The 11,282-nt window shown below is 28.1% G+C and overlaps 1 protein-coding gene across 1 annotated transcript; it reads left to right on the forward strand.

Moving 5' to 3' along the window:
- Positions 1 to 3,538: 3,538 nt before the first annotated feature.
- On the forward strand, positions 3,539 to 6,867 carry LOC142644793 (nucleotide sugar transporter SLC35D2-like). Its single transcript, XM_075823843.1, is given in 10 exon segments — positions 3,539 to 3,965; positions 3,968 to 4,025; positions 4,105 to 4,247; positions 4,250 to 4,364; positions 4,429 to 4,497; positions 4,887 to 4,963; positions 4,966 to 4,988; positions 5,536 to 5,631; positions 5,634 to 5,777; positions 6,610 to 6,867. Coding segments are annotated over 10 exon segments (1,035 nt in total). The 5' UTR covers positions 3,539 to 3,901; the 3' UTR covers positions 6,856 to 6,867.
- The last annotated feature ends 4,415 nt before the right edge of the window (positions 6,868 to 11,282 follow it).

Consider the following 11,282-nt stretch of genomic DNA (forward strand, 5'->3'; position numbering starts at 1 on the left):
ACTACCAGCATCAACCACCATTCATTCATTCATTTTTTTTTTTTTTTTTTTTGAAATTTTTTCTCTTCATTTCCGCATTATTTTTTCCATTTCATTTGTTTTTCCATTCTTCATTTTATTTTCATTCGTCATTCTTTTGGAAAACAAAATAAATATAAAAAAAAAGAAAGGAACAAAGAAAAAATCATTAAAAATGAAGTCATCACGAAGTATGGTCATTTTATTTGTTGTTTTGTTGGTGATGATGATACAATCTGGTCGATCGATTATCGATGTTGATGGTAATGATAAATCAATCGATTTAATTGATCCAAAATGTCAATGTTGTGGTCAACCATCCGGTAGATATTGTGGTTATCAATTGAATAATGATTGTCATAATAATCATAATACGATGGATATTCAATGTTCATCCGATTCAATTTATTATTGTTTTTCAACATATCGTATTGCACAACGTGTACGAAATTGTACCATCGATGATAATCGCAATGGTGGTGGTGATGGTCGAAAAAATTGTTTGCAAATATCAATTGGATCATCAAGATGTTCAAATCAATGAATATTCTTTGTATGATTTAACTTGATAATTTTTAAAATTAAAAATAAAATTCTTGATTTTACTTTTGATTTGTAGATTTTTGCTTTTAGCATTTTTAAAATTCTTGAACAGATTTTATGAATAGGATTCGAATGAATAATTCGAATGTTTTTTGGTTCGTTAAATCCAGCGTTTACACTCCCAAAACAAAGTGTTTGCTCTCTGTTTTCATTCGATTCGACGACGACGGCTGTTCTGTGACAAGTGTTCCAACAAGCGAAAAGAACATCACATGGATCACTTTGGACTATTTTTTGGAAAATTTAGAGCGCGCGAAATTGATTTCAAAAATCTAAAATCATCGATCAATCGAATCGAATCAAAAGTGATCACCTTGAACGAAACAAAACGAAACAAAAATCAACTTAAAATATCATCGGCCAAACAAACAAACAAAAATTTACTCAAAATATCATCGGTAAAAAAGCCATAAATTTTTTTTTCTTTCCTTTCTGACATTTTCATTTGTGATAATCATCATCCGAGCTAATCAAAATTTTATGACATTATCATCATCATCATCATAAAATAATCATTTAGCTCATCAAGAATCTACAAAGTCAGTCATTCAATTTTGCCAAGTTTTGACATATATCATATTATTGTATCAACTTTGCCTTTTGTTGAATCAATCATATCATGTATAATGTATCAACAATTTCTACCACTTAATTAAGGATTATTATTTGAAAAATAATAATAATTACTATCCGACTTAATCATCATCGCCGCTTTTATCATCATCAAATGATTCGATTTTCTTTTTTTGGCGTGTTTTCGAACGTCAATCATATCCAACCACAAAAAAAAATCGTTCGAAATTGTCGTTCGAAATCATCAACCCTTGATGTTGAAATATCCTTGAAATTGAAAATAGCACATCGATCGATTGATTGATCGACCGAAATGTGTGGTAATCATATCATCATCAAATTTCTCGTTATTTGAATGATGATAATCAAGACAAAAACCTTAACCTCGATGTAATGATAATCGATTAGCAAACAATTCTCAATCTCTTACCATAGCCTGGCTACAAATTGAATCTGGTTGATGGATAATAATAATCTTATCCATGTGAAACAACCAAAAATATGAAATTTTTTCAACCTTGTGTCCAATTCGTATTCTAAATTGAATTTTATCGTTTTTGTTGGTGATCGGGCTGTGTGTGTGTTTTCAATTTCATCAACCTTGTCCGATTTTGATTAGGAAAAATTTTAGTTTTTTTCGTTCAGTTTACCCAGAAAAATTTCAACAAAAAACCAAACCAATCGGTAACCATTCTAAGAAACACAGAGAAAAAAATTCCATTTCATTGATTGTTTATCGATCGATATTGATTACCAATCAATCAATCAATCAATCAAACTAATTGGTAATGAACAAAAACGTGATTCGAATATATTGCATCAAGAAAATAAACATTGAAAATTGAAAACAAAAAATCATAATCCCCTACCATCATCTTGATGATGATCAACAACAACATCCTTCAAGGCTATCAACGGAAATCATTATTTTGTTGTTGTTGAAATGTTGAAATGTCTACCATCAATATTTCACCACCATCATTCAATTGATCATTGCTTGATTGTGTGTATGGTGTATCCTTGATGTTTGGTTTCAGCAGAAATTTTTTCTATTCACAGTGTTTACAAGTGTTAAATTTTGTCGAAACAAAAATGATGATGATGTTTGAAAAATATAAACAAAAATTTTGATCAGGAAACTAAAATCAATCAATCGATTCCGGTATCGATGTTTATCGCGTTCTCTTTTTTCTCTAATTATCATTACAAAAAAAATCAATCCAAAAATGACCATGTCTACAATGTGTTAACCTGATTGTGTTATCTTTCATTCTTGATGATGATATCTTAACAATGTGATAATGAATGTAATGAAGGGTTAAATGGTGAATTAGTGAAATTAATACGCATCTGATTGAAGTAAAGTGAAAAAACGGGAAAATTTTCTTTTCATTTTCTGCCAAGTTTTTCTTTCAACGGTGTCTATCGGGTGTTCTGCTTTCTTTTCTTTCTTTTTTCTTTGCTCAATTTTTTGACGGTCACATCAAGTATTTATCAACAAGTTTTTTTTACTTATTTAAATCAAACAAACAAACAAACAAATCATCATTCGGGTAAATTCATTCAATTCATGTTTTATTTTCCAGTTAAAATCCTTATCACATAGGATTATCAATGGTGATAATCAATGTTAATTGATACTATTGATTGATTGATTGATGTTATTCTTTTTCTTGTTTATCCTTTTTTTTCTCATTCATTCATTCTTCTACAGAAAAAATTATCATACAAAGACCTCTTGACAAAAACTGATTCGATTAAGTTTTTTACTTTGGTTAAATGATGTTGACCAAAATTTCCAGCTAAATTCAAATATCAAATCAAATTATCCATCATCATCATCATTGTATGTTTGTACATCGTTCTGTCGTGTTTGCTTGTTTGTTTGTGTGTGATCCAAACCATAAATACCGATTACATTCTTATTTAGCCAAAAACTTTGAAAACTTTGAAAGATTTTGTTTGTTTTTACAGAATTTAAAATTTTCAATATTCACAGAATTTGACTTTTATTGTTTTTTCTCTTTCGTGGATAAATAAATGTCTACAATAATTCATCATCGTCATTCATCAACACAAACACCGCCATCATCATTGATAATTTCACAATATAATAATGTAGATATTGATATTGATGATGATATCAAGAATTTGGACGAATGTCAAGATCAACATGACCAATCATCATTACCAATGCTAACGATTGAAGAAGAAAATCATTCAAATCATTATCATCAACAACAACCACAAATGAAAACAAATCAAAAATATATTCTTTGTCCATTAATTGAAAAGGAAAAGATTGTACAATCGATACAATCGATTTATTGATTCTTTCATCATAATCATCATTTATCAAAAATTATTTTGTTCAAATCGATAATAATCATAATAATTTAGAAGAAGAAGAAGAAATGAAAAAAAAGAATAAAAAAATTGATCCATTAATAATGAACATTAATGGACATGGAAATTGTTTAATTAACACTCAATTACCACCACCATATACAAGTCTAGTCCCAGATGATGATGATATTGAAGGTCAAACACCTGAAGAATATGATGATGATGATGATGGTGAAGATTCGGCATTAAATTCATCAACATCTGTATTTGATTTTGAAAATCAAATATCGAACCAATTAATATAAATAATATTGAAATCATTCGAACCAGATCAAAACAATCAAAAATACGAATATCATTTATGATTTTATTTAAATCTTGTTTCTGTCGTGGACCAATGATGATGCGTATATTATCGGCATTATTTTTGCTATTTCATCATTTTTATTGGTTGTTATTAATAAGATTATTCTGACCACTTATCAGTGAGTATTTTTTTGTTTGTTTGTTTGTTTGAAAAATCAGTTTTTCAATCAAGTTTGATTCAAGTTCATTTTTCACTAGTTTTCCATCGGTAATGATTGTCGGTTTAGGACAGGTATTTGCAACAATAATCATATTGAATGTTTGCCGTCGTATTGGTTTTATTAAATTTCCATATTATTCACGTGAAATTAATATAAAAATATCGCCATTACCGATATTTTTTTCGGTAATTTGGTTGCTGGTCTTGGTTCAACTAAACGTTTAAATCTGCCAATGTTAACCGTATTACGTCGTTTTACTATTCTAATGACTATGATTGGTGAATATTATATTCTTGGGTAAGGTTTCATTATTCTTTCATCGATTGTTTTGTAACCGAAAAAACTTTAATTAAATTTCAAGGATAACCCAATCAACGACAATCAAAATGACCGTTTTTATGATGATTGGTGGTGCCATAATTGCTGCAAGGTAAGAATCAAAATTTTTTCAAACAAAAAAACTAAAATCACAAAAGTTCATTGACATTTCAAAAATCAATGATGAACAATTTGTTTGATCAAACAATTTGTTTTGACAAGTTTTTTGTTTTAATTACATAGGATTAGCTAGTGTTAAAAGTTTCTTTTTCTCTCTTGGATTCTCTTGTTGTTTTGGGGTTCTGAAATTTTGAAAAAAAGTTTAGGCAGGTTTTTTCGTTGGTTCATCAAACTTTGTTTTTACCCAAGAAAGAATCCATACTGTTTTTGGCAGCGATAGATGGCGCCAATTTCTTGAACAATTATTTGAATTTTTTTAAATTTTGTATTTTAAATTTTAATCCTTTTTTCTCATTTTTCACTTCCTTCCACTTTATCCAGCAATGATTTAGCATTCGATATGATGGGTTATATTTGTGTATTGCTCAATGATATTTTCTCTACATTCAATGGTATTTATATGAAAAGAAACTTGATTCTAGGGTAAGTTTTTGTCTTAAAAATCAATTTTCAATGTTTGATTGAAAACATTCTTTGAATATTTGTTCCATCCATATTCACTACTCTCTTCAATGTGTGCCCTAATCCAATAACATTTTTTGTTTGTTTCTTTTTTCTTCTTTATATTCTTCCGTTTCTGGATGCTGTTACCTTCTTCTTCTACATGTTGGTTCATCATTGTTCACCAAATGATTGATTATTGATGATGATTCCCTTATGGTGGATAAAATGTTATGTTTTGAATTTTATTATTATTGTTTGTTTATTTGTATCTGTTGTTTGTCAATTGTCCCCTTATTCACACACACACACCAAATCAATATCATGTTTCCAAAAAAAAATGGTCAACAACAATGACAATGACAACAATGATTGATTATCGTGTCATCCATTCTTCTGATTTATTCTGAACCAATAAAAATGTGTGAATCACAACAACAACATTGACACCAAACCGATGACAATGATGATGATGATGAAAAAAACAATTTTGCTGTTTTTGGATTGAAATTTTTATTTTTTTTTGCAGGATTTAGGCAAATATGGTATACTTTATTATAATGCTTTATTCATATCAATACCATTATTTGTATTATCATTATGTATTGATGATTATGGTGAATGTTTTTAGAATTTGAACATTGGAATTCACCATGGTTTGTTTTAGCATTTTTAATGTCCAATATAATGGGTTTTGTTTTAATGTATTCAACTGCATTATGTACACAATATAATTCAGCATTAACAACAACTATTGTTGGTTGTTTAAAGGTTTGTAAATCAAAAATCAAAAAAAAAATCTTATCTGGTAGCGAACGTGTTAATGAAAAAAAATATTCTCTGAAATCAATTTCAAATAGAAAAGTATTAGTTTCAGATCAGTTATTAGTTATTACTTTTTGCAGCTAAAAATAGTTCAATTTGAAGCGAAAAAACCTTTCAAATAAATTGATTGATTGATTAATGATGAAGACAATTTAGTTTTAATAATCCTCATAATCATCATTATGATTATTAAAGTATTTTTGATTTCTTTATTTAATTTTTCAATCAAAAATTCTGTCCATTTGACACATTAATAATATCGGTAATATGAGTATAGTTATTGTATGAATGTATTAAGAAAATTAAAAACTTTCAACAATAATAACATCATTATGTGGAATCTGTATTTCCAGATTCGATTCACGTTTTTTCATCTTCATTTTATTTCTAACAGAGGAGATTTATGATGAAATCACCATCGTCATCATCCAACATGATCATTAATGACATTCAATCAATCAGATCATTTAGGTCCAAAGGATTAAATGAACATTGAGCTTTCATTTTTCTCATTTATGAAAATTGAAAATTGAAAATTCTATATTTGTTTCCCTTCTCTTCTTCTCTTTTCCAAATAATCATCATTTTTAACCCAGAATGATAATCGATTTTTTCAACATTGAAAAACATTTAGGACACCAAAAACATCCATAATATTTGATTGAAAATTGATTCTTGATTCTTGTTTTGTTTGTTTGACATTCTTTCAATTTTCTTTCAATTCCTTTTTTTCTCATGTCATAATAATAATATCTATTTTCTATTTTTTCACTTATAGAATATTCTTGTGACATTTATTGGAATGTATATTGGTGGTGATTATATATTTTCTATTGTAAATTTTATCGGTCTTAATATATCGATGATTGGCAGTCTAATATATTCGTATGTGATATTTGTTCATAAATCGACTCGTACAATCAAACAATCATCATCATCATCATCATCCACATCGTCAACATCATCCGATTCATCTACACCGGATTCAATATCAAAAGCTAAACAATCAATAGTCAAAGAATGATGATAAAAGAAAGAATTGATAAAAAAATGTCAACCAAAACACATCAATGAAATAAATGAAAAACAACAACAACAACGATGATAACGAATTTGATCTTGCTACAATTCAATTTACAATTTTTTTTTGATTTTGATTTGTTAACATTTTCACTTTCCAATGGCAAAATTCCAATGTTTTTTTTTGTTTTACAGTTTGTAAACTTTCTTTACAAACTGGTAATGGTCCAAAACAGATATACAGAGATAGATTAGATAGATAGATATATTTTTATTTTTTTGTTGTGTGCCACAATTCTTGTCATGTACGTTATATACAAATGTTATAGATTATGTTTTTTTCTTTCTTCTTTCTTCTTCTTTCAATATTCTTTCAATATTCTTTATCTCTTTTGTGTGTATGTTTGTAAAAACATCAAATTCTGTAACAACAAATTCTGTAATGTCAAATTCTGTAGCAGCCATATAGACAGAGACGGAGACAAGACATGAGATGACATTGATAATAATAATAATGTCAACCAGAGATACAAACACACAGATATACACAGTGATGATTTGTAATTTTGTTAATTTTTTTCACTTTCACTTCTTTCAATCAATGCATCAATCAAACTAATATTATTTCCAATATTTTAATTCAATTATAACTCTTTTCCTTTATAATTTTTAAATAATTTTTTTAATAATAATTTTTTTTTATAAATTAGTTTCTATAAAATATCAAATTATAATTTATATAAAATTGATTTATAAATTTATATTTTTTTACTTTTTGTAACTTTTTTTTAATTTTAAATAAAAATTACAGAAAAAATTTTTCAAAAGAATTTGCCTTGTATCGATTTACAAATGGGAAAAACTCTCTTTTTAAAACTTTTGATGGATTGATTGATTGACTGTTTGATTTTTTGATTTTTTTGTTGTTGTTGTTGAATCTCATTGACTGATAATTACTGTGTGATTAAGCAAACTGGTAACAACAACAGAGTCGATTAAACAGAATCGATCCGATCCATCATTGAAAATCGATCGATCGTTTCAATTAACTCTTTTATATCTCGCTTGTTTCGCTTGATAGATATTTACATTGTCATCGAAGTCGTCAGTCAAGTTAATGATTCAATTTTGTTTTTTTTGCGTTTCAATTTTCACCATATCAGATCAGAAGACAAAAATCTCCTGATTTCCCCTGTCATCATCAGGAAATTTTTTCTAGTTTAACCCAGAGTTCGTTCTATAGGGAAATTTTTTGTTTTGCTTTTTTTTTTGTTTTGGCCCGAAAAAAACAAAAAGATTTTTCAAAGACAAAATTACACTGAACATCGTCTAGAGTTTAACTAGAAAATGATGATGATGATGATTGTTTTGTGTTTCAATTCTTGAATATCTCGAAATGTTTCAAAATGCTTTTCTTCCTACTCGTCATTCGTTTGTTTGTTTTTGGTTTCTTAGAATTTTTCAAAACCAAAACGAGAAAAAACAACAACAAATGACAAACGACAAACAACAAACGACAAAACATTTGTATTTATTTATTTCGGTTGAAAAGAAATCAACAACAACAACAATAAAAACAACAACAACAACAGAAGAAGAATAATGTAGCAAAAGAAAAATCATTTAAAAACTTGTCTTTTGCTTGCTTGGTCGATAAAGAACCTCAAAGATCTTTATCATTCTCACATCATCATCATCATCAAGATGATGATGTTGCCATTTTTTCTTTTCTGGAAACATTTCTGAAATCCGAAGAAACTTTTATTTCGCATCAGTTTCTCTCTCTCTTTCTCTCTCTCTTGGACATTGTTGTTGTTGTTGTCATCAAAAATGATGATGATGATGGAAACTATTTAATCTCTGTTTCTCGAGAAGAAGTGAAACGAAAAACCATTTTTCGTTTCTTTTCCAGGAACATAATCAATTTGCTCTGTGTTTCTGTGTTTCCACAGTTGACAATCGTTTTTGTTGCAAGAAAACAAAACAAGAACATCCTCCTTATAAATCCTTAACTGTATCTCTGATGTCCATCATTTTTGGTTCGGTATTTTTAAAAAAACAAACAACAAACAACAACAACGAAAATGATGACCATTTTAATCGATTCGGAAATGTTTTTTTGCTTCCATTATTTTAAATCGGGGGGAGGGTGACCAAAACACGAAAACAAACAAAAATCAAAAACCGAAAAAAGATTTTAAAAAAATCTTTTCGGAAAAAAACTTTAATGATAAACTTTCGGATGTTTACCATCCAAAAAAAAAATGCAAAAAGGAAAAAGGAAAATGTTTTTTTTTGTTTTTGTTTTGGATCAATCACAGTCAGACAGTCAAACGGTCATTTTATTTAAAAAACAACATCTCTCTCTCTCTCTCTCTCTCTCTCTCTCTCTCTCTCTCTCTCTCTCTCTCTCTCTCTCTCTCTCTCTCTCTCTCTCTCTCTCTCTCTCTCTCTCGGATATTAAATTTGATTTTCGTTTCATTTTTTTTTCAAATATCGATTGATCAAATTGGAAAATTTTTGAAAACAAAATTGAATTTTTTGTTTTTTCAATATTATTTATGGAAAACTATAAATCATCATTCAAATTGATGATGATGACCATTATCAATGATGATGATGATGATGGTCATCGATTTGTTTCTTTCGATACAAATTTTCATTCATTCATTCGTTTTCATTCAAACAAAAGCAGCAGCAGCAGCAAACAAATCGATTGAATTGAATGATTGATGATTGGGCCGAGAATTTGTTTTTTCTACTATTTTCTCTTGCTTTGCAGCAGCAGCAACAACAACAACAGAAAAGTTGAATGAAAACCTTGGAACAGTAAATAAAAAAAACATGAATAAAATGACCAAAGGAATGACCAAAAAGAAAAAATTAACCCCCCCAAAATGCAGCCGCCTCTCCTACCACCATAATAATCATGATAATATTGATTATGGAAACGACCAATTCTTTTCTCTGATTATCATCATCATCATAATCGAAATGGAAATAAACCAAAGAACATCACATTTATGAAAAGGCAAAAAAAAGAAGAACAAAAAAAAAATATGATCTTTTTCCAATAATAATTGACTTTCGAACCAAACAAAGCAAGAAAGAATAGGAAGAAAAATCCAAAAAATAACCAAACAGAATAAATCGATTCTTGGTACATCATCATGTGATGATGTCGATGTTGATAATGATGATATCATCATCATCATTATCAGATCGATTTTTATCTGTGATTTTTTTATTTTTGTTCTGTTATTGTAACATATATTACAAATTACAAAACAAGACAAAACAAAATAACAGCAAATAAATTAACTTGAAAAATAAATTCGGTAATTTTGTTGACTTGTACTTATAATCAATTTATTTTTGGTTTTTTATTTATAAAGTCAAAAAATTACAACTTTTTGCTGTTGTTATAAATAAAAGAATCCTTTTGTTGTTGTTGATACTTTGTTGTTGTTGCTGAAACTTTGTTACTTTGTTGTTGTTATTGTTGTTATTAATTATGTAATGGATCATTGTAAAGGAAGAAGAATAAGAAGTGAAAAAAACCTGTCAAAACTTAAAAAGATTGGCATTTTTGTTTCTGTTGTTGTTATTTGCCATTCATTCAAGACAGTATTCTTTGATTCTGTTTTCTTTGTTGTGAAAAAGAAGAAAAAATTCTGATTCTGTAACATTAATTAAACATTGATATTCGTTTTTTTACAAGAACAGAGACAAAAAAAATAACTCTTTCTTTTCCTTAGAAGAATCATTAGGAAATTTTATCAATCAAACAACAACAACAACAACAACAACAAATGACGTTCATGCATAATTAGTTTAACGATAATTTCTTTCTGGCCTAGATTTTTTCCAATGTTTTTTCACTGACATATTAATTCTCTATATATGCATGTTTGTGTCAAATCATCATCATTATCATTTTTGATGATTATAAATAAAGAATTCAACAAAAACAAAATTTCAATTCTTTTCATTTTTTCTAACTTTGTTTTCTTGCCTTGTTGTTGTTGTTGTTGTTGTTTAACATTAGCAAGAATTCATCATCGCCATTGCATCTTTCTGTTGTTGTTGTTTAGTTTAGCTTTCCTTAGAAAATTACTTTTACTTTCATTGTGATTTTTGCTGCTGCATCAAAATATTGCTGTTGTTTTGAGATTTTTTGTTCAGGAAAACGGAAAATGAATTTTTTCATTTCCATTCTGCTCTGCTTGATGCTCCTGGTTCAGTTGTTGTTGTTGTTGTTGGTCTTTTCAGTTTTGAAAACAACGGATTCCTGTTGTTTTTGGACAAGTTTCCTGTTTTTGTTGTTGTTGTTTTCCGTTGGTTTGATTGTTGTTCATATTAAACTTTCAACAACAACAACGGCAACCAACGGTTTTTTTGTTTCAAAATAGAAGGGGAATAAAATTATTA

Source organism: Dermatophagoides pteronyssinus, unplaced genomic scaffold (assembly GCF_027571235.1).
Source record: "Dermatophagoides pteronyssinus isolate colony J.1.1.1.1 unplaced genomic scaffold, Derpt_VIB-CSIC_2022.12 sq0038, whole genome shotgun sequence".
Taxonomy (NCBI): Eukaryota; Metazoa; Arthropoda; class Arachnida; order Sarcoptiformes; family Pyroglyphidae; genus Dermatophagoides; species Dermatophagoides pteronyssinus.